General features: G+C 46.2%; 2 protein-coding genes and 1 non-coding gene across 4 annotated transcripts in view; all 3 read left to right on the forward strand.

The window, feature by feature from the left end:
- Window positions 1-23,199, forward strand: part of EEFSEC (eukaryotic elongation factor, selenocysteine-tRNA specific) — a 260,481-nt gene that overhangs the window by 103,243 nt on the left and 134,039 nt on the right. For both annotated transcript variants that reach the window (XM_023619866.2, XM_023619867.2), the window contains exons 3-4: window positions 10,313-10,409; window positions 12,846-13,010. In XM_023619866.2, the coding sequence (XP_023475634.1) occupies window positions 10,313-10,409; window positions 12,846-13,010 (262 nt within the window). The remainder of the gene's footprint in view (window positions 1-10,312; window positions 10,410-12,845; window positions 13,011-23,199) is intronic.
- On the forward strand, window positions 16,783-20,036 carry LOC138918001 (internalin I-like). Its single transcript, XM_070237144.1, has one exon. The coding sequence runs from the start codon at window positions 16,952-16,954 to the stop codon at window positions 18,290-18,292; it is 1,341 nt and encodes a 446-aa protein (XP_070093245.1). The 5' UTR covers window positions 16,783-16,951; the 3' UTR covers window positions 18,293-20,036.
- MIR9169 (microRNA mir-9169) lies at window positions 18,353-18,443 on the forward strand. The gene has a single exon (NR_128245.1). It is a non-coding gene; the product is annotated as a microRNA mir-9169 (primary transcript).

Genomic DNA, 23,199 nt, shown 5'->3' on the forward strand with positions numbered 1-23,199 from the left:
CCTCAAAAACAGGAAAAAAGATTAAAAAAAAACAAGAAATATCTCAAATCAGCAACCTAACTTTACAGCTTAAGTAGCTAGAAAAAGAAGAAAAAACTAAACCCAAAAGTAGCAGAAGAAAGTTAATAATACAGATTAGAGCAGAGATAAATGAAATGGAAAAATAATAGAGAGAAATCAATGAAACCAAAAGTTGGGTATTTGGAAAGATCAACAAAATTGAAAAACTGTTGGCTAGATGGAGTAAGAAAAAAAGAGAAGACTCAAATTGCTAAAATCAGAAATGAAGATGGGGATATTACTACTGATTCTACAAAAATAGAAAGGGTTATAAGAGTACAGTGAACAGTTGTACACCAACAAATTGTATAATCTAGATGAAATGGACAAATTCCTAGAATACAAAACCTACCAAGACTAAATCATGAAGAAATAGACCATCTGAATAGACCTAGAATTTTAAGGAGATTGAATCAGTAATCAAAAATCTCCTGACAAATAAAAGCCCTGGATCTGATGCCTTCACTCGTGAATTCAGCATTTAAAGAAGAACTAATGCCGGTCCTTCTTAAACTTTTCCAAAAAATTCAAGAGGAGAGAATATTTCTTAACTTATTCTATGAAGCCAGCATTATCCTGGTACCAAAGCTGGACAAAGACACTACAAGAAAAGAAAACTATAAACTAATATTCCTTATGAACAGTGGTGCAAAAATCCTAAACAAAATACCGGCAAACCAAATTCAGCAGCATACTGAAAGGATTATACACCACAGGCAAGTGGGATTTATTGCTGGAATGCAGAGATGGTTCAACATACAAAAATCATACAGTGTAATATGCCACAATAACACAATGAAGGGGGAAAAACCCCCGTGATCATCTCAGTTGATGCTAAAAAAGCATTTGACAAAATTCAGTACGCTTTCATGACGAAAACACTCAACAAACTTGGAAGAGAAGGAAACTAACTCAAGATAATAAAAGCCATATATGAAAACCCCACAGCCATGGTGCAAGACTGAAAATTTTTTCTCTAAGATCAGGAACAAGACAAGGATTCCTACTTTCGCCATTTCTGTTCTACATAGTACTAGAAGTTCTAGCCAGAGCAATTAGGCAGGAAAAAGAAATAAAGGCATCCAAATTAGAATGGAAGAAGTAAAATTCTTTGTTTGCAGATGATATGATCTTATATGTAGAAAACCCTAAATATTCCACACAGAACAAACTCTCTGAGAGCTAATAAATGAATTCAGCAAAGTAGCAATATACAAAGTTAACATGAAAAAATCATTTGCATTTCTATACACTAACTGAACAATCTGAAAATAAATTACAAAAACAAATCTATTTACAATAGCATCAAAAAAGAATATACAGTACTTAGGAATGAACTTAAGCAAGAAGATGAAAGACATATAGTGAGAGTGACAAAACATTGCTGAAAGAAATTGAAGAAGATATAAATCAATGGAAACTCATCTCATGTTCATGGATTGGAAGACAATAGCATTAAGATGTCAGTACTCCCCCAAGCAATCTACAGATTCAATACAATCCCTCTCAAAATCCCAATCATGTTTTTCAGAAAGAGAAAAACCCATCCTTAAATTCATATGGAGTCTCAAGTTTCCCCAAATAGCCAAAACATTCTTAAATAAGGAACAGAACTGGAAAATTCATACTTCCTGATTTCACATCTTACTACAAAGCTACAGTAATCAAAACAGTGTGATAGAAGCCTAAAGACAGAGAACTATACCAACAGAATAGAACAGAGAGCCCAGAAATAAACCCTTGTGTATATGGTCAAATGAATTTTGTCAGAGGGGCCAAGATCAACAGGGAAGGACAGTCTTTTCAACAAATGTTGCTGGGAAAACTGGATAATCACATGCAAAAGAGTGAGGTTGGACCCTTTCCTCACACCGTATACAAAAGTTAGCTCAAAATGGATCAAAGAACTAAATGTAAGACCTAAAACTATAAAACTCTCAGAAGAAACTACAGGGCAAAAACTTGATGACACTGGCTTTTGCAGTGGTTTCTTGGATATGACCAAAGGCACAGGTAACAAAAGAAAAAATAGATAAATTGGACTTCATGAAAATTTTTAAAATTTGTACATCAAAAGACAATATCAACAGCGTAAAAAGGCAACCCATAGAATGGGAGAAAATGTTGTAAATTGTATAGCTGATGAGGGATTGATTCAGGATATATAGAGAACTCTTAAAACTGAAGAACAACAACAAAAAATTACCCAATTCAAAAATGGAAAGGACTTGAATAGACATTTCTTCAAAGACGATATACAAATGGCCAATGAGAACATCATAAAAATGCCAACGTCACAAATCATTAGGGAAATGTAAGTCACAGCTACAGTGAGGTACCACCTTACACCCATTAGGATGGCCACTGTCCAAAAGCAAGAAAATAACAAGTGTTGGCAAAGATATGGAGAAATTGGAACCCTTGTGCCTGTTGGTTGGAATGTAAAATGGGGCAGCCACCATGGATACAGTATAGTGCTTCCTCCAAAAATTAAAAATAGACTTACTATGTAACAATTTCACATCTGGATATATACCCAGAGAATTAAGAGGGTCCCCAAGAGATATTTGTACACCCCTGTTCATAGCAGCATTATTCACAATAGTCAAAAGAGGAAGCAACTCAAGTGTCCATCAGTGGATAAATTGGTAAAACAAAACGTGGTCTGTACATACAATGGAGTGTTATTCAGCCCTAAAAAGGAATAGAATTCTGGCACATGCTACAACATGGATGACCCTGGAGGGCGTTATGGTACGTGAAATAAGCCAGGCACAAAAGGACAAGTACTGTATGATTCCACTTCCGTGAGGTCCTTGGAGTAGTCAGAGTCATGGAGAGGACGAGAATGTAGGATAGGGGTTACCAGGGGCTGCGGGAGAGGAGAATGGAGAGTGGGTGTTTAATGGGGACGGGGTTTCAGTTTTACAAGATGAAAAGAGCTGTGGAGATGGATGGTGGCGATGGTTGCACAACAGAATACAAGTATTTAATACCACTGAACTACACGCTTAAATATGGTTAAGATGGTAAAGTTCATGTTATGTAGATTTTACCACTATAAAAAAAAATGGAAAAAACTGCTTGGAGTTACCTGAGAAAGTTTTTCTTTTTTCGCATATCTTTGAATCTCTTCTGTTAAGTTAGGACAGCGTGTCAACTTGATGCTATTGTGTCTTCAGTGTTTCCCTGACTTTTTAACCAGGCTCAGAGCCTTCAGCAGGGAATAGTATCTAGCTAGAATTTAATAGCCTTCTTTTGTTTCCTTTGTGTTTATTTTTGTAGCTACAGTAGTAGATTTCTTGTCCCCTGAAGGGGACTGTGGTTGGTTAATCAAAAGTCTGTGAAAGTAGAGAATCATAAAAAATGACATATTCATGTCCTTAAACATAATATTTTAAGTTAAAACATATACACACATGTTTACTCAATAATATCAATAAATAGAAGTTGTTCCGAGGGGACAAAAAATGTTCTCAGCAGTGTGCCTCCCTGTTGTCGTTAGCACGACACTATTGGCAGTTGGTCCAGACTCATCCAGGGCGTCTTGGCTGTGTGGGCAGTTTTGTTCTGAATTTGGGCCCATCTCTTCTTCTTCATGCTGTTTTTTTGAGGCGTGTATGATTTCTGCATCATCTATAATTTCAATTTTATACAAATAACACATAATCCATATGTTATCATTAATTTATTTGGTGTGAATTCAGTAGAGTAGCAATATTCTGTATTTTCTTCTTGGTCAGAATTTATGTTTTTAAAAACTCTAGGATTTGTTTATTTGCCAGTAACAAAAAGTTGTAATTTGTGAGTTCCAGTGGCCACACCTTAGCCAGCCACTGTCATCATTTTGGCTTTTTTCTCTCCAGGTGTGGCATGCTTTCTTTTTTGTGCAGTTGTTTCTCCTGGTAGCATCTTATAAATTAGAATATTTCCACCAGTGTTTTAGAGGTATTGTCCAGTTAAATTTCCTAGGGAAACTTCAGTAAATGACTTTAGTTCTCTTGGGCATTTTCTTTTTTTTTTCAAGGAAGATCAGCCCTGAGCTAACATCTGCCAGTCCTCCTCTTTTTTCTGAGGAAGACTGGCCCTGAGGTAACATCCATGCCCATCTTCCTCTACTTTATATGTGGGACGCCTACCACAGCATGGCTTGCCATGTGGTGCCATGTCTGCACTGGGATCCGAACCAGTGAACCCTGAGCCACTGAAGTGGAACGTGCGCACTTAACTGCTGCGCCACCGGGCTGGCCCCTCTTGGGCATTTTCGAGCAGCAGATAGCTTCTCTGCTCTGGTGCATGCCACAGGAACTCCATGGCTTTGTTACATCTGTCACTTGCTGCAAAAACGCTCTGCCCAGCCCAGCTTTTCTTCCAACACGAGCCCACTGACTGGAGCTCATAAGCTACACCCTAATGCACTGTCTACAATTTTGGTTTCTTTAAATTGAAGCAACGTTTGCGCAGCAGTCTGAGTGCGAAATTTTTCTGTGTTGTCATAACCTCCCCTGAGGTCTTTTATAGTTTTCTTATCCACATCTAATTTAACACCAGTTTTTAAAGAGATTTGCCTTTATTATACCTTTCTAGCAAATTCAACTCAGTTCTCGTAGAAATAGCTACTTTCACAGCGTTGTTTTGTGATACTAAATTAAATTACAGTCGCACTTATACTGGCATTTCCAAGTTTGTGGCATAAGCAGTGTGTCTCGGTCAGCTGGCAAAGGCAAAAGTACAGCAAGTGTTAGACTCTGAGCGTGGCCTTTGAGCCTCAAGCCATCTCCCAGTATGGGCATTCGGTGTGCAGGCTTCAGGCCCAGGCTGTGTGGAGCCGAGGGAATAGAGAGCTCAACCAATAAACATCCTTGAAGTGGCTGTGGTGGGGCGGGCTTCTACTGTATCTTTTATTTGTCGTACACGATACTAGTTTTCCATTTAGATAGCAATGTAAAATTGTTTTTCAGTAAGTGTACATAAGTAAGAATGTGAATTATTTTGAAGAAGAAAACCTGAGAAAATTGTAGTTCAGGTGGTACACAGATTTGACAAACCTTGTAAGAGAGTCTAGGACCAATGACCTATATGTAGATAACGTGGAAACAGAGGCAGGTGGGATGGAACAGGGCAACCACAAAGTTTTGTCCTCCCCTCCCTGTGCCAAAGGCAGGGTCCATCTTCTGTTCTTGTGTTTTCAAAGACCAGTGGTGACATCTGAGAGAGTAGTCGTTGTCCCTGGTGAGGGATGGTGGAGGTGATCCTTGGGATGGCTAGCATAGTGGGAAGGACAGAGCTTTGGAACAGGGCTTTTGGAACAAGAGAGCGGTGTTCTGGGCTCCTTGCTTCTGCCATTTACTTCCCACATGACCCTTTAGCAGGCATTTAACTTCTCTGTGCCTCAGTTTCTCCATCTCTAAAATGACTAATCTCTCACATCATTACTATGAGGATTAAATGGGGTGATGTGTATGAAAGCGTTTTGGCAAGTGCTGTGTGCATAGCATTTAATTAGTGTTTGGTGAATAAAGGAATGCTTCTTTTTCTTTTTAATCTGCTGAGGAAGATTCGCCCTGAGCTAACATCCACTGCCAATCTTCCTCTTTTTGTATGTGAGCCGCCACCACTGTATGGCCACCCACAGACAAGTTGTGTAGGTCCATGCCCAGGAACTGAACCCAGGCCGTCAAAGCAGAACACACTGAACTTACCCGCAAGGCGGTCGGGGCCGGCTCAGGAATGATTCTGAAGATGGGGGTGGTAACTCAGAGGGCTAAGGATACAGTAAGTTAATGCTTTATTTGAAAGTGATAGCAAACTGTAAGAATATTAAATACCATAATTATAACTATTATTTGTTTTGCATTCGTTTGAGAAATACATTACTGGAGGGCAGGGGTTTTGTTAATCTGTTTATAGGAATTAAATATGTTATGTTCTCTGATCTTTGAACATCAGCCACTTTGTCTCATGGATTTGAGAAGAGGCACACAATCTTGCCTCTAACCCAGGCTGATGGAGCATTTTCTCGTAATATTTTCAAGATGGATGGCAAACCCAGAGTTGGCTTTTAATCACAGCCCTACCACTCATTAGTTTGTGACTAGGAGCAAGCTGCAGAACCTAGCCAAGCTTAGGACCCTCCTCTGTGCAATGGGAGGAGCAGTAATAACAGCCACCTTGCAAAGTTGTGGTGAGGAGATGAGGAGTGAAAAATCGCTGACACAGATGCTGGTACCATAGGTAGATTACCCTGTCCCTTCCACTCACTGCATACAAAGAGGCACTTAAGAGCAGTTTTTAGTGTCAGGGTAAGGGAAAGGTGGCACTTACTGGAGGAAGCAGTGTTCAAAACTAGAAGTGGTGCAGGAATGTCTCCTGAAAATATATTTTATTATTATTATTTTTTTTTTGAGAAAGATTAGCCCTGACCTAACTACTGCCAGTCCTCCTCTCTTTTGCTGAGGAAGCCTGGCCCTGAGCTATCATCGTGCCCATCTTCCTCTACTTTATATGTGGGACGCCTGCCACAGCATGGCGTGCCAAACGGTGTCATGTCCGCACCCGGGATCCGAACCAGTGAACCCCGGGCTGCTGAGAAGTGAAACGTGCGCGCTTAACCGCTGTGCCACCGGGCCGGCCCCTGGAAAATATATTTAGTAAATAAATAGATGGAAGTAGTTCAACCTTATATGACTTATTAAGGAAATACAAATTAAAATGAGGTAGATATAAAAACTCATGAGATTTTGATGTATGTGCAGTGAAATAGCCATCTCAGATGTTCATTGTGGTAGTGAAAGGGTAGCAAACCATTCAATGTATGCTTTTTCTTTGTAGTTGAGATATAATTAACAAACTATAAAATTCACTCTTTTATTGTGTACAGAGTTTTGCAACCATCACCACTAATTTCAGAAACCCTGTACCCGTTAAGCAGTTATTCCCTATTCTCTCTGCACCCTAGCCCAGGGAACCACCAGTTTGTGTTCTGTCCCAATGGATTTGCCTGTCCTAGATATTTCATATAAATGGAACCACACGGTATGTGACCTTCCTTGTCTGACTTCTCTCATAGTAATGATGGACATTTGGGTTGTTTCCACCTTTCAGCTTTTGTGAATAGTGCTGCTATGAACATGCATGTACGTTTATTTGTTTGAGTACCTGTTTTCAGTTCTTTTGGGTATATTTTTAGGGAATATCTGGGTCAAAAGGTAATTCTGTGTGCTTCTTCATTTTTGAAAGGGTTTTTGCTGGGTATGGAGTACTTAGCTGACTTTGCTTTTGTTTTGTTTTACTTTCAGTACTTTGAATGTTTCACCCCATTACCTTCTGGCTGCCGTGGTTTTGATGAGAAATCAGTTGTTAGTCTTATTGAGGTGGCTTCTACACAAATAGGTCACTTTTCTCTTGCTGCTTTCAGGGTTCTTTTTGTCTTTGGCTTCCGCTGTTTGATTATGATCTGTCCGGGTGTGGATCTCTTTGAGTTTAGCCTTCTTGGAGTTTATTGAGCTACTTGATGTGCAGATTAATATTTTTCTTCAAATTTGAGAAGTTTTTAAAGTTTATTCAGATATTCTTTCTGTGCCTTTCTCTCCTTTCTTTCTGGAATTCTTGTTGTGTGTATGTTCAGATGCTTTATAATGTCTCGTATGTCTTTGAGACTGTGCTCATTTTTCTTCATTCTTTTTTCTTTGTTTTCCTCAGACTGGAGAATCTCAATTGATCTATCTTCAAGTTTGTTGATTCTTCTACTTGCTGAAATCTGATATTGAGCTCCAGTGGATTTTTAATTTCAGAGCTTGTATTTTTCAACTCCAGAATTTCTATTTGGTTCTTTTATGTAATTTCTAACTTTTTTTATATTCTCTTTTTGGTGAGACATTGTTGTCTTCTTTCCTTTAGTTCTTTAGACATGGTTTCCTTTATTTCTTTGAACATACTTAAAACAGCTGATTTAAAATGTTTGTCTAGTAGGATTTCCTCAGAAACAGTTTCTCTTAATTCATTTTTTCCTTGTGTATGGGCCATACTTTTGTTTCTTTGCATCTATTGTGAATATTTGTTGAAAACTGGACGTTCTGAATAATATAATGTGGCAGTTCTAGAAGGCAGATTCTCTTCTTCCCCCACATTCCCATAGTTGTTAGCATTTGCTTTGTGACTTTTGTGAATTAATTGTATGAAGTCATGTGTGACCAGTCTCTGCTTATTTAGCTTAGTGATCAGTTAGTGATCAGACAGAGATTTCCTTAAATGCCTGGAACCAATACTTCTCCGAATCTTTGCCAAAGGTCTCTATGTGCATGTTGGGGCGTGTTTTCAATGCTCAGGCAGGCAGTTAATAATTTTGCCTTAACCTTGCATAGAACCTCAAGGTCAGCCAGAGATGAGAGCTTAGGGTCTTCTCATGGCTTTCTTGATCGTGCACAGTGCCTTGGGCATGCCCACAGCCATATGCCTGCAAGTAGCCTTCTGGATTCTGAGGAATATGTCAGAGCTTTTCCAAGTCTCCCATGGAAGCCCCCAAGTTTTTCCTTCTAAAGTTTTTGGTCAACCTGTTGTTTGCCCAAAGTGTTATCCCATGCCTCAGATAGCCAATGATGTTAAACAATTGCCTCTGATGATTTTCAACAAATGCCTCTGAGGAAAAGCCTGTTTGCACTGGGCAAGCTCCAAAGCCGGTCAAATAAAGAGAACCTTGCAAGTGGGGTCTTCCAGGGAACACCAGAAAGGAAAAATAATGACAGTTCTCTGGGAAAGGCACTTTGATGGAACCCAAATTCATTCTGTCCTCTTTAGTGGCTGTCAAGCTCCTGGTTTCCACTCTAATTGCGAATGCTGGTTATTAAGGCTGCTGCAGAGTTAGAGAGGGGTGGATGGGAATAGGGCAAATTAAAATTCCACAGAGCCCCCTTATTCTTAGCGAAATTCAGCTGGTTTTCTTGGATAAACATTCCACAGATTGTTGCAAGCCTTTGGTTAATTTCCAGAGCTTTGAAAAAGTTGATTCTGATAATTTTTGCCAGTGTTCTTATTGCTTTTATGGAGGAGAGGCTTTCTGGATGTCCAGCAAAAGAAAAATCTTTTATTGATTTTTCCATGTATTTTGAGTCTTAAATGTATTCCCCATGAATTTATCCCAAAGCTAAGGCAAAAAAAAAGAAGGAAAGAAAAGATCTGTCATATGTATCAACGTGTTTATCACAGTGTTATTTATAATAGTGAAACGTTTGAAACATTCTAAATGAGTAACACTGGGGGGAAAGCATGTAAATTCTGGGTTGCACTATTATGCAGCTGTTAAAAAGGAAAGAGGAGGCCTGAAGAGGTGGAAGTCTAACATAGAGGTGTGAGCCTTGATTCTAGAGTCAGATGGGCTGGGTTTGAGTTTGGCTTTGAGATTTATAGCCAATGACTTAGAGCAAATTAGTTAGCCTCTCTAAGCTTCCATCTTTCATCAGTAAAATGGTGACAACTCCATAATGGTGGTGTGGGGTTTAAGTGAAAGCATCCAGGTTATATGCTTGGCTCAGCCAAGTGATTTATAATCATTGTTATTCTTGCTAGCATTCAACAGAAAATTCTTTATGATATAGTGGTAAATAAACTAGAAGGATATGAGATTGGATATATACTGTAACTAAAATATGGAAAAAATAATCCCTTGGCAATGCATGGAAAATCCAATGTGGAACAAAGCACACCACAGTGATGGAATTGTGGGTTGTTTATTTTCTCTTTTCCAATTTTTTTTTCAATGGAAAAGATAAATGTGTACTCATAGTAAGAATCTCTTGTTAAAGAGGCAGGCGCTGTCTGGGAGGGTCCAGGGAGGAGTGCCCTCCATGAGACACTGGGATGGTGGAGGTCTGCTTCCAGGTACGTCTTCAGGGACTTTGGTCACCGGTATTTCCTGAGTCTCTTTAGGAGGGTGGTGTGTATTTATTGGTCTTTTTCAAGGGAGTTTTTTATTCAGAGGCCTGGGGGCTAGGGTTCACTGCTGCCTCCTCAGGGAGGGTTCTGAAAGTGGAGTTTAAAACCCAGGGGCAGTCTTTTAAATTCTGTTGTTCAATACGAGGCATTTCCCTGTGGGACTTCTTTTGGAATATGACGACACTCTCTTCCTAGGTGCTTTTGAAAGGAAGAAAGGCGAGAACTCCGTCATGCTTGGTCCTCTGCCAGGCGCTCCATAGACATGCTCTCTGTCCATGATGACGATCTCGGTAACTGTGATGGGACTTGTTTTCCATTCCAGGTTCCGAGGTGCACCGATTATACCTGTGGCGGCCAAGCCTGGGGGACCGGAGGCCCCTGAAACAGAAGCTCCACAGGGCATCTCAGAGCTCATTGAGGTACTGTCAGCTTGAGTCTGGGTTGGCCTCTGGCTCCAGCCCTGCTCAAGCAGGGTCCTTTGTGTCTTGCTCAGCTCAGAGAGAGAAAGAAAGGCAGCCCCAGCCAGAGGACTCCGACCTGGCTCCTTTAACCCTCTCCCTGCTCTGCCTTAGTGCAACCTCCCTCAAAAAGTTAAACCAAAACAGAACCAATGGTTTCCACCCTGTAGCCCATGGCTCTGCAGAGCTGTTCACACCCTGTCAGTCCTCCTTTTTTCTTTCTCTTGTCAAACAACTCCACAAAGCAGCCCCTCCAGTCTGGAACTCTGGGGCCATGTCATTCATTCCAGTACTTCAGATGGTACCAGCCTCTCCTGTGTGTCCTACCTGAGCTGGGACCAGCGAGGCAGGGTGAAGGAGATGGGCCCAGCAGCAGGGGCAGTACAGTTTACATCCTTGTGGTCTCCACCAAAGGAGTGGAGGCTTCATCTTCTAAAGCCGTGGGCCCAAGGCCCAGGCCATTCCTCCAGGCTTGGTGGTAGTGGACAGAGGGAGGGAGCCCAGACACTCACAGGGTGCCAGGGCAGCAGCAGGCGGGGTGGGGGTGGTGGGGGTGGTGGGGGTGATGCTGCTATGAAGATAGCAGTGAGAATGGGGTCTGCAGTGTCCCTCTGCTGAGCACTTGGGGCAGTTCCAAGGGGTGGATGGCAAGGTGTATTGACTCTGGGGCTGGATGGTGGGTTCCAGCGATGGCCCCACTACCTACTCTCTCTGTGACCTTAGGCACTTGACCTGCTCTCCCTAGCCTCAGTTCCCTCACTTGTAGGGAAAATAAGAGCATTACTTACCTCGTGGAGTTGGTGTAAAGGCTTAATGGTTAATGTGTATAACGTGTTCAGAACATTCCCACATCAGAGTTTACTGTGATGGTGAGGTTGATTATCACGTTCCAGACACTGTATTAAGTTCTTTTCCTACATGATCATTAACATTCATAGTGACCTTGGGAGGTTTATTTATCCCCATTTTACCAAGGAAGAGTCTGAGATTCAGAGAGGTTAAGTAACTTGTGTAAGATCTCACAGTAAGTACATGGTGGCACCAGGATTCAGACGCAGGTCAGTTGTTGGGGTTGGCCTTGTCCACCTGTACCTGGATCCACAAAGCCAAGATCAGGTGTGACCATGTGCACTGCCCCTGTTTCTATGATTACATGATGCTCATCTTGCTAACTTAGCAAAACAAATATTTTCTGGGTGAGGCATTTGTTACTTTTTCATTACTCCAGAGAGCGCTGGTCTGGGAGCCTGGGACAGTTATTTTTATTAGAGCAGAATCCCAAAAAATGCTGCTGTGAAAGATTCCTCTCAGAAACCTCTGCATAAATCTCAGACCAAGCCTGTTTTGAGTCTCTAGTCTTTTTACAAAAGAATTGTTATCACAAGACTAAGAGTTTGGAACATTCACTACCAAATACTTTTTTGACAGCCCATTCCCTAACAAAATCAGAAAATAACAAAATAAAAGGAGTAAGGCAGTATTTATTTTCATTTGTTTGTTGGTAATTAGCTCTGACAACATCTCTGAGCACATAAATGGCATGAGGAAAGTGGAGTGGTTGATGTAGAGGCATATGGAAAGAGTCAGCAAAGAAGGAAGAGCAGAACCAAATTGCGGGGGCGGCACCGGCCCTTTGGCAGATGTTAGATTGTCCCTCTGTCTCTGCTGAGGGCTTGGAGAAGTGGCCTTGCCCCCGTCCTACCAAACAGAGGCAGCTGCCCTGGGGTCAGCCCTTCTCTCCCCACATCGTTCGTTTTTCCTTCAGTCACTGTCCTTTTCTTAGGCAGGATACCAGCTGCTGGAGATACTGGAAGTACTCACAGCCCTAGGAGGGGAGACAGATAAACAGGATCACAAGAGTGTGTTATCTGTGGCGATAGGGGGCAGGGAATGCAGCCATATGAAAAGGTGGTATCACCCAGGAGAAGGGTGAGGCTGACTAGCCGATGGGCTTCCAGGGCTTGCCAGCAGCTGGTGCCTGGCATGAGAGGGGAAGTGGCTGGTGCTGAGGCCTGAGTGGTAGCTAGGGGCTAGGTGATGACAAATCTTTCATCTTGCAGGCATCAGGAGGCTGGGAAAGCACATGAGGCCAGGGAGCGAGGTGACCAAGGGTGTCCTGGAGCAGGCTGCCTCTGCTGCAGTGAGCTTGGGACCAGAGCTTGGCTTGTTAGGAAACTGTTTCAGTATACCTAATGGGAGGGGATGGAGGAGTCTTCTCCCTTGTGCTGAGCAGGAGCTGAGAGCGCGGCAGAAGTTTGCAGTGCATTCAGGGAGTTGTCCGTTTCTGATCTCCTGGGCCAGCTTGCCCGGGCCCTGGTTACACCCTCTGCCTTCCTCTGCCCTGCCGCATCGAGCTCCTCTCCCCAACAGGGTGTGGCACCAGCATTTCTTTTCTAGCTCCTGACGTCCCAGATTTCCATCCCAACGAGAGACCCCTCAGGACCGTTCCTCATGTCTGTGGACCACTGTTTCTCCATCAAAGGCCAAGGCACAGTGATGACAGGGACCATCCTCTCAGGCTCCATCAGCCTCGGCGACAGTGTGGAGATTCCTGCCCTCAAGGTCAGTCTTACCTTGTCCTTTCTTTTGATCTCTCTGTCAAGCAGCAAGGGGTGGGGACGGTCCCTTTGTCTCTCTACTTGCTGAGCCTGCTCCCTGAGGCTGGCCAGCTGTCCCTGCCTGTTCCATCTTTTCCCCTGCCTTGCCTGGATTCGAAAACTACCACTTTCCCTAAGTCTCATAATAATGCTCATTTATTGGAGGCTTATGATGTGCCATGATGAGCCTCCCAAGTAGGTATTCTTTATAGATAAAGAAACTGAGGCTCCAGAAGGTGTGGGGGGCTCAGGATCACATGGTCAACAAGTGAGGGTGCCGTGGGTAAACCCTCCCTTTCTACAAGTACCTGCAGACTTATTTCTGGGTACCTTTTACTTAATCACAAGAATTTCAAATTAAACACAATTAGAATCTTGTATCGCTCAGTCATACCATCTGGAAGACATCCAGATGAGTTTCACACTCCTAATGACCACTGGCAGATGCTATTTCATCCCTCAGAAGGCCTCTGAGAAGAGCAGACAGCTAGCTCTCTCCCCATCTTTTAGTAACTTCTGGCGTGGCTCTGATTTGAAAGGTGTCCAGTGGCCTTGCTATTCCCCTTCTCCAGTGGGCTTTTCTTACAGTTTTGGTTTACTGGAGAAGAAAAACTTATAGCCTCCTGGACAACCCTTCCCCTTGAAGGGGAATAAAGGATAGAGAACAAGAGCTAGTTATAACTAGGGAGACCTCACCAGGAATTCTGGGGTCCAGGGCGGTTCTCTAGTTCTCAGGAACCTAGAGGCAGGGAAGCAGAGGCACTTGGCCCTGTGTGCTAAGCCAGGGACAATGCCAGCTGCTCCTTAGGATATAGTCACAGCCGTGGGTGAGTGAATTCTGTGTGCGTGCTAACTGAGAGTTCTCCCTGGAGGGCTGCGTGGAGACCGATTCTGAGGTTGTCTGCCTCACTAGGTATGTTAGTCAGGGTCCTCCAGAGAAACAGTACCAAAAGGACGTATGTGCATGTGTGTGCAGAGAGAGATGTGCTTTAAGGAATTGGCTCACATCATTGTGCGGCCTGGCAAGTCCAAAATCTGGAGGTTAGGCCAGCACGATGGAGACCCAGGGAGGAGGTGTGATTCGAGTACAGAGGCTGTTGGCTGGCAGAACTTCCTCTTTTTCCAGGGAGGTCAGTCTTTTTCTACTTAGGGCTTTAACTGATTGGATGGAGTCCACCCACATTATGGAGGATAATCTGCTTTACCCAAAGTCTGCCTATTTAAATGTTATTCTCATCCAAAAAACACCTTCACAGAAAAATCCAGAATAGTGCTGGACCAATATCTGGGTACAGTGGCCCAGCCACGTTGACACATAAAATTCACCATCACATGGGGGTTGGGGACGGCCATGATAGCAGTGTCTGCCCTGAGCAAGTGGAGGGAAGGGGAGCACCTGTGCCTTGTGTTGCCCCTTCTTAGTCTGGGGCAACCTGGGAGGATATAGGATAGGGGCATTTCAGGGGTGAGCATCAAGTCCATGTTGTGCCAGGGACTAAAAGTGCAAATCTTAAAAAGTAAAGCACAAAATTATGAAAATAAACTAAACTTAACATTTAACAAAATTAAGATTATAAGTGACTGTGTGTTAATTCTTAGCTGGAACAGAGAATGAATCAAATGCTAATTTTTTTTCCATTCCCTGTGCTCCCTTAGGCAGACCCCTAGGGGCCATCCTGACCTGTATCCCTTCTCCTCTGGGAGAAGACTTGTTCGCGGCCGGGGAGAGGAGCTGGGAGTAGAAAGGTGGTATCAGAAGAGGGCTCTGTGGGAGATAAACTTTGAATTGTGGGTACTTGAGGCTCTAGAGGGAGGAGGTGGTGTTTGATGACAGGATCAGTGGCTGTGGCTGCAGTGTTAGGCCCAAGGATGTGGGGGAGGGCTGAGGCAGAGAGAATCACGTTAAGCAGATGGGGATATTGCGTTGGGGGCATGTTCTGAGATCGTTGGGTACTCTTCCTCCTTATGAAGGTGGAATTCCTCCTATCAGGATTCCAGTTACTGATCTACAGGACTTGGGCACATGGGAGGTGCTTGGCAAATAGCAGTTTAATTCTCCTCTTGCTTTTGTGCACCTGTTTCCCCCCAGCCTACTTCATCCCTCTTGGTATCTATTGCTGTATAATTCTCTAATTTACTAGTCAGAGAAAGTCAGAGAACTTGTAAGCAGTGAATTTGGATATTTGGTTGAGGAGTTTTCCAAGCAAAGTGTGGAAGGTGCAGCCTGGTTTCTCCTGTGCTACTTATAGTAAAATCTAAGAGGAAAGGAATGAATTGAGGAAGGAACTGTTAGCAAAAGGGAGCCAGCGCTTGAGATTCTCTGCCTATCCAGATTCCAAAGGACGCTAAAGGGAGGAAATTCACTTTGAGAAAGTATGCTCTGGAGAAAGGCCAGGGGTGAGGCTGGACAGCCTTTGCTGAAGAGATTAGGTGTGTGACTCATGGATCCAATCAAACATCTCAGCAGAAGCCAGGAGTAGAGATGCCTGATGAAATGAAAAAGGAAAGAAAGCACTTGGACTTCTGGGATTCTACAGGTAGGAAATAGTCTGATAGAACTACTCAGCTACAGACACGCTTTATCCTTCAAGAAAAAGGAAGATTGAGTGGCTCCAGGGGCAGAGCTGTGGACGCAAATGTAGAGGCCCGAGAGGCGAGCTCAGAGGCAGGGCCGGTGGAGCCTCCCTGGGCCCAGGGGGTAGAGGATCAAGCCACAGAGGGTCATTCTCAGGCCTGGAAACCTAATGGAATTTGTTCTACTGGGTTTCAAACTTGCTTGGGACCAATGACCTCTGTGTTTTTTCCATTTTCTCCTTATGCCTGTATTTTGAAAGCAGGTAACTTTTCCTGGTTTTCTAGTTTCACAGGTCAACAGATGAGAGACATTCTGCCTCAGGATGGATCATACCAGTATTACCCATACTGAATTAGGAGACTTGGATGATGAGATGTTTGAGCTGATAATATTTAGAAGAGATTTTGTACTGAAAGTTGATACTGTAATGGGGTGAGAATTTGGGGATATTGCAAAAGTATTTTGCACATGGGATAGATGTGAAGTTTTGGGGACCAGAGGGTCAACTGTAGTGGGCTGACTTGTGGCCCACAAAATGTGTGTCCATCCAGAACCTCAGAAATGACCTTATTTAGAATAAGGGTCTTTGCAGATGTAATTAAAGTAAGGATCTCAAGGTGAGATCATCCTGATGAGGGTGGGCTCTTTATCTAATGACGATCATCCAGTGGCACAGAGTTCACAGAGAGAAGGGCATATGAAACTGGTGGCTGGAGTTATGCGTCCACAAGCCAAGGAATACCAATGGTTGCGTGCAGCCACCAAAAGCTAGGAGAGAGGTATGGAAAGGATTCTTTCTCAGAGACTCCAGAGGGGACCAACTCTACTGACACACTGATTTGGGACTTTTAGCCACCAGAGCTGCAAGAGAATAAGTTTCTATTGTTTTAAGACACCATGGGGCCAGCCCGGTGGCTCAGCGGTTAAGTGCACACCTTCTGCTTTGGTGGCCCGGGGTTTGCCGGTTTGGATCCCAGGTGCAGACATGGCACCACTTGGCAAGCCATGCTGTGGTAGGCGTCCCGCATATAAAGTGGAGGAAGATGGGTACAGATGTTAGCTCAAGGCCAGTCTTCCTCAGCAAAAAGAGGAGGATTGGCAGCAGATGTCAGCTCAGGCCTAATGTTCCTCAAAAAAAAACACACCAAGTTTGTGGTTATTTGTTATGGCAGCCCTAGGAAACTAATACAGATTTTGGATGGAAAGGACTGATGTCAGAAAAAGCCTTAAGTTTTTTATCAACTTGGGCAGATTCCTTAACTCCTCTGAGCTTTGAGTTTCTCATGAGGAGTTGCAACACCAGCTAGCCCTCTAGGGTTGCTGTGAGAGGGATGGGGGCTGAGTGCACATCAGCACTGAAGGGGCTTCACAGTGATGGAGCTGAGTGCATGTCAGCGCTGAGGGGCTTCACAGTGAATGGAGCTGAGTGCACTGAGGGGCTTCACGGTGATGGAGCTGAGTGCATGTCAGTGCTGAGGGTCTTCACGGTGATGGAGGTAAGTGAGCTGAGGGGCTGCACGGTGATGGAGCTCAGTGAGCTGAGGGTCTTCACGGTGATGGAGCTGAGTGAGCTGAGGGGCTTCCCGGTGATGGAGCTGAGTGAGCTGAGGGGCTGCACGGTGATGGAGCTCAGTGAGCTGAGGGGCTGCACGGTGATGGAGCTGAGTGAGCTGAGGGGCTGCACGGTGATGGAGCTGAGTGAGCTGAGGGGCTGCACGGTGATGGAGCTGAGTGAGCTGAGGGTCTTCACGGTGATGGAGCTGAGTGAGCTGAGGGTCCTCACGGTGATGGAGCTGAGTGAGCTGAGGGGCTGCGCAGTGATGGAGCTGAGTGAGCTGAGGGGCTGCACGGTGATGGAGCTGAGTGAGCTGAGGGGCTTCATGGTGATGGAGCTGAGTGAGCTGAGGGGCTGCGCAGTGATGGAGCCGAGTGAGCTGAGGGGCTGCGCAGTGATGGAGCTGAGTGAGCTGAGGGTCTTCACGGTGATGGAGCTCAGTGAGCTGAGGGGCTTCCCGGTGATGGAGCTGAGTGAGCTGAGGGGCTGCACGGTGATGGAGCTGAGTGAGCTGAGGGGCTGCACGGTGATGGAGCTCAGTGAGCTGAGGGTCTTCACGGTGATGGAGCTGAGTGAGCTGAGGGGCTGCACGGTGATGGAGCTGAGTGAGCTGAGGGGCTGCACGGTGATGGAGCTGAGTGAGCTGAGGGGCTGCACGGTGATGGAGCTGAGTGAGCTGAGGGGCTGCACGGTGATGGAGCTGAGTGAGCTGAGGGGCTGCACGGTGATGGAGCTGAGTGAGCTGAGGGTCTTCACGGTGATGGAGCTGAGTGAGCTGAGGGTCCTCACGGTGATGGAGCTGAGTGAGCTGAGGGGCTGCGCAGTGATGGAGCTGAGTGAGCTGAGGGGCTGCACGGTGATGGAGCTGAGTGAGCTGAGGGGCTTCCCAGTGATGGAGCTGAGTGAGCTGAGGGGCTGCGCAGTGATGGAGCCGAGTGAGCTGAGGGGCTGCGCAGTGATGGAGCTGAGTGAGCTGAGGGTCTTCACGGTGATGGAGCTGAGTGAGCTGAGGGGCTTCCCAGTGATGGAGCTGAGTGAGCTGAGGGGCTGCATGGTGATGGAGCTGAGTGAGCTGAGGGGCTTCATGGTGATGGAGCTGAGTGCACGTCAGTGCTGAGGGGCTTCACGGTGATGGAGCTGAGTGCGCTCAGGGGCTTCACAGTGATGGAGCTGAGTACATCTCAGTGCTGAGGGTCTTCACGGTGATGGAGCTGAGTGAGCTGAGGGGCTGCACGGTGATGGAGCTGAGTGCCTGTCAGCCCTGAGGGGCTTCACGGTGATGGAGCTGAATGAGCTGAGAGGCTGCGCGGTGATGGAGCTGAGTGAGCTGAGGGGCTTCATGGTGATGGAGCTGAGTGTGCGTCAGCACTGAATTGGCTTCACGGTGATGGAGCTGAGTGAGCTGAGGGGCTTCACAGTGATGGATGGAGCTGAGTGAGCTGAGGGGCTGCATGGTGATGGAGCTGAGTGCCTGTCAGCGCTGAGAGGCTTTAGGTTAGCAGTAGAATCAGAACTGTTGGCATACTGATGGCCAGCTCTGCTCATTCCCGTCCTTCCTGTAATTCCCATCTGACGGATGAGAAACCTATGCTCAGGGGAGTTAAGCCATGAGACAGCAGAGACAGCCTTTGAAGTCATTTGTCCAGCACCAAAGATCAGGCTCTGGCCACCCTCCCTGTGGTTTCTGGAGACCCCAAGGAGATCCTAGGGCCGGTGGCATTTCCTCTCCTTCCACGCCTTCTCTCACTCCTGCCCTCTGCTAACTGTAATTGGTGGCTGGTGCCTATTGGGCACTGGGGACATTGCTGGGCAGGAGCTTTAAACTAGGTGGCCCTTTTCCCAAACCCAGTGATATCCCTGTCAGATTTCACTAATCGACTTGGACACATCTGACCACTTGACCTCCCTCCGAGGCGGGCACAGCCATTCCAAATAAACAGTCGCATTCCGCTCCTGGCCAGGGCCGGCCTGCTGGAGCCTGGCAGACCCCGGCCCTGATTTCTGCTGGAACGTCCCTTCCCAGCTGGGGCCCATTAGCTGATCAAGGAAATGTTGGGGAACAGGGAGTGAAGGAGAAAATCCAAATCCCATTTAGACCCCAGAGTGGCTTAAACGCCAGACATCCTGAGATTCGCCAGCCTTCTCCTCAGGCCTTTTGGCTCTCGATCCTCAGCCTGGGAAATCCCTCTGGTGAGATTTGATCTTGGGACTTTAGGCTAGTGATGTTTGCAGTGGTGATTGGCTATCCGAGTTGTAATGCCAAAATCTCTCCGAGCCACAGACCGTGGAGAAAAGAGAGAAGCCTGGGAGTTCAGAGGGACAAAAGACTGTGGCCACAGGCAGGTTACTCAGCATCTCTGTGTTTCGCTAATTCACCCCAAACGTAGATGAGCCCTGTGTGCTCGCCTCTGTCCAGGGCTCTGGAAGGGAGCACAGTGGTGTGGCACCGACTAGGAGGATGGACGTCAAAGTCCCAGCACCTGGGAGGCACGCAGTGCTAGCTGCTACTCTCATCCCTTCATTGTTCCCATCCAATATTCCTCTCCTGTGGAATTTCTGTGGTGGTTCCAGAAGTAGTAAATGGCAGGATACTTTCCTGGTTGGAAGACACAGTTCTTTTCAGGGCTACTAAGTGAATTATTGAAATGGAAATATGCTTCACAGCCCCTGATGGTGTACTGTGAATCCAAGTCAATGTTCTGATAATGATGATAAACATTATTAGATATATGTGGATAACCATTTAGTTGATAAAACTTTTAGAGAAAAGTTTAGAATTTGATAGCATATTCCTCCAAATCGAGTGCATATTCAGATTTATTTTCCTTTTTATTAAAAAATCCCCAGAAGGAAAAAGAAAATCGTCCGTTCTCCTAGGCGTTGTTACATTCCCCTTTGCCTCTGCTCTTGGAAGCTCATCACAAGGATGAGATGAGACTAGATGTCTGAAAGAATCTATTTTCTTACCCCAACAAGCTGCAGCAAACTCTTCCTGTTCTGCCCTGCCTCCCCTGCAGCAGCCCTCTGCCTCTGCTCCTTGGTTTCTCACCTGCAAGCCTTTGCAGGGCTGTCTTTTCTGCTTGGTACCTGATCTCTTTCCTTGAGAATCCCTTTGTGCCTTCCCGGGCGTAGCTCAGGCTTCACTCACCTTTGCCTGGCCAGCCGCTCCCTCTGTGCGTGCTCTCAGTGGGCACTCGTGCGCTGTCTGGTGCTGTGTTTGTCTCTATGCCTGTGTCTGACTCCACTCTCAGCACACATCCTAGGGCTTGTCCCACAAACTATTTGATTAACAAAACAATAGGAAAGAGCCAGTAAAGCAAATAAACACTTTTTTTTAGTAGGATTTTGATTCAAAGTATGTAATTATGACCTTAGAGGGCTGTGTTTGGAGTAGCTGCTCCCCCGGACCTCCAAGGGCCCAAATGCAGAAACCTGGGGCCAGGTAGCTGGCCGCTTCATGTTCTGGCTATCTCCTCTTTGAGGCTTGCATCTTGATGCTTCACCCCTGAGTAGCGCTGGAGATGATCCTGTGTCCCAGTGCTGCCTCCTTTTCGGGCGGTGATTGTAAATCAGGTGCCCGGGCTGCTGAGCTGACTTCCCGTGGAAGCCACCTCTGGAAATCAGCTCTCAAGACTGAGCTCCCTCTGCTTCTAAGCCTTTTACCTAGAAAATGTAAAGTGTGATCTTCGTCCTTAACCATTTCTTGTTTCAGCAGATATGTAAGAAAGGAAAGGTTTTTGTGAATTCAGTGTTTTCGTGTTTGTTGGCTTTGCTGGTGCAAACTCCTGGGAGTCTGCTCTCTGTACCTGCGTGTCCTGTGTGCCAGGGGCATTGAGCTGGGGCTCCTCCTCGGCCCTAGTGGAGCTGACAGCACCGAGGGTGATAGGGAAGGAGAGAAGGGAGTGAAGGAAATCAGGAAGAGTTTGGAAAAGCTGGAGGGAGGCATTGTGTGCCTTTGGGCAGATCAGCCTCAGTGTCCTGCTTCAGGAGGGCCTCTGCCATCAGGCCCTCACCTTCCAGCCCCGAGCACTGCTTGGGTTCAGCCTCCCTTGACTCCCATGGAGATGGCTGCCAGACCCTACTGCCTTCCCTGCCAGCCTCCCTAACCCAGCCCCCTCCCACTGATGGCAGGTCTTTGTAGAGACGGGTTGTGCCCTGCTTGTCTGCTGGTGGGTCCTCTTCAGCTCCAGGATAAAATCTAAAGTGCTTGCATGGCACAGAAGGCAGATCATGGTCTTGCCTTTGTCACCTCTCTAGTCTTTCTTATCCCAGAGCCACACGAGATCACTCCTGCTCTCAGTGTATTAGGCAGGATTCTGGTTGCAGGTGACAGAAACCCAACTCAGACTGGCTTAACATGATAGGGGATGTATTGGCTCAGTTACTGAGAAGGCGGCGTTGGGTGCGGGGCTGGTGCCTCCATCTAGACCTGTTCTGTGAGGGCCAGTCTCTGTGGCCCAGGCCCTGCAGCCCTGGCTTTCCATTTCTTCTCCTTCGAGTCCAGGATGTGGACTGTATCTTTGTGGTTAGCTCCCCAAGTCCATTCTACCCAGAGGTTGGAACCAATCAGTGGGGATACCCCTCCCCTGCCAGTGATGGGCCAATGAGATGTGAGGGGGTGTCTCCTGGGGGGCTGGGGAAAGGTGTCCTTGCTTCTAGGAAAGTAACGCAAGAAAAGACAACCTTTCTCCCGCTACTGGAAATTGAAGTGGGGAGGGGCATGATGCTCGGACTTGACAGGGTAAGCAGCCCTCTTGTTACCAGCCTGAGGAGGAGGTGAGCAGAAAGAGGCCAGAGAACAGAGGAAAACGACTTGGAAGCAGAGCCTGAGCCCCGCTGACCGGCGCCTGGGTCTACCCTACCTTAGGACTTGGTGTTGGGAGAGAAACTACGTTTCCATATTGCAATCAGGGTGGTCTGCTCCTTGGGATAGAAGGAAAAAGGCTTCTTTTCCCAGGAGTTGTGAACACAGTTATGGAATGGGATCTCCTTGGCCTGGCTGGATGAGGCGTTCATCTCCATGGCCAGGACAAATGCAACGCTCTGATTGGGCAGGCTCCATTACACGTCCTACCCCGGAGCTGGGGCAAGCTGGGAGGAATGGTTCCCTAAGGAAGTTGGGGGTCCTCTCACTAGAAGATAGATGTTGGGCAGGCAAAACTGAGAGGCGTCCACACACACGGTGCTCTGCGTGTCCAGGCCTTGACAGTCCGGGCTCTGCACACAGAGGGGTTGAGCTTGAGTCCCTCCCCATCACTTTCTTCCTGGGACAGTTGCTTCACCTCCCAGAGCCTGTTCCTTCATGAGCTACTCGTGAAGATTCAAGGCCGTTACATAATGTGCTTGCTGCAGAGCCTGCACCTGGGCATCCCTGTCTTTATCAGTGTCATCACAGGGCACTGTGAGTCTTGTCTTTTCCCCTTTACTGTGCCTTTTCACTTGGCCCACAGAGTGCAGTGACTCAGGGTTGGGGTGGCCTGAGCTCTGCATGCCTGTACCCCTCTGAGCACCATGGCTCTGTGAGACCTTTGCCTCTGCCTCATCGTTCTTCTGGCCTGGGGGTGTGAGTCACATCTGTAGCCAACTTGTAATATCCTGTTGTCTCCCTAACAGGGCCAGCGAAGGAAGGACAGGTGACAGGCAAGGGTGGAGGTTGATCTCAAAGCAGGCTGGGAACTCAGGAAGGTCTCTCTGTGTAGGTGCTGTTGTGAGAGATATGTGTTCGGCATCCTAAAGATTAGGAGGCAGCCTCTCCTCAGGTCTTTTTCCTGTAGAATTCCTCCAACTTGTCCTCACCCCACAATCCCAAATGGATAGTATACCCTTTTACATCAGTCCTTGAGAATCTGCTGCACCTTCCACTTCCGAAAGACCCATTTCCTTTCTGTTCTTTTGTGTATGTGTTTCCCATTATTTCTGAGAACAGTTTTTCATGCTGACGTGCCCATCCACAGAGATGGTGCTGATGCCTACCACTCACGTCAGGCCCTTATTGCTCAGGTGCTAATGGCTAGGTGAAGAGGG

This window comes from Equus caballus, chromosome 16 (genome assembly GCF_041296265.1).
Source record: "Equus caballus isolate H_3958 breed thoroughbred chromosome 16, TB-T2T, whole genome shotgun sequence".
Taxonomy (NCBI): domain Eukaryota; kingdom Metazoa; phylum Chordata; class Mammalia; order Perissodactyla; family Equidae; genus Equus; species Equus caballus.

Excerpts from the sequence above, each read along its gene's own strand:
- LOC138918001 (XM_070237144.1), top strand. The coding sequence starts at position 16,952 with ATGGGGGCTGAGTGCACATCAGCACTGAAGGGGCTTCACAGTGATGGA.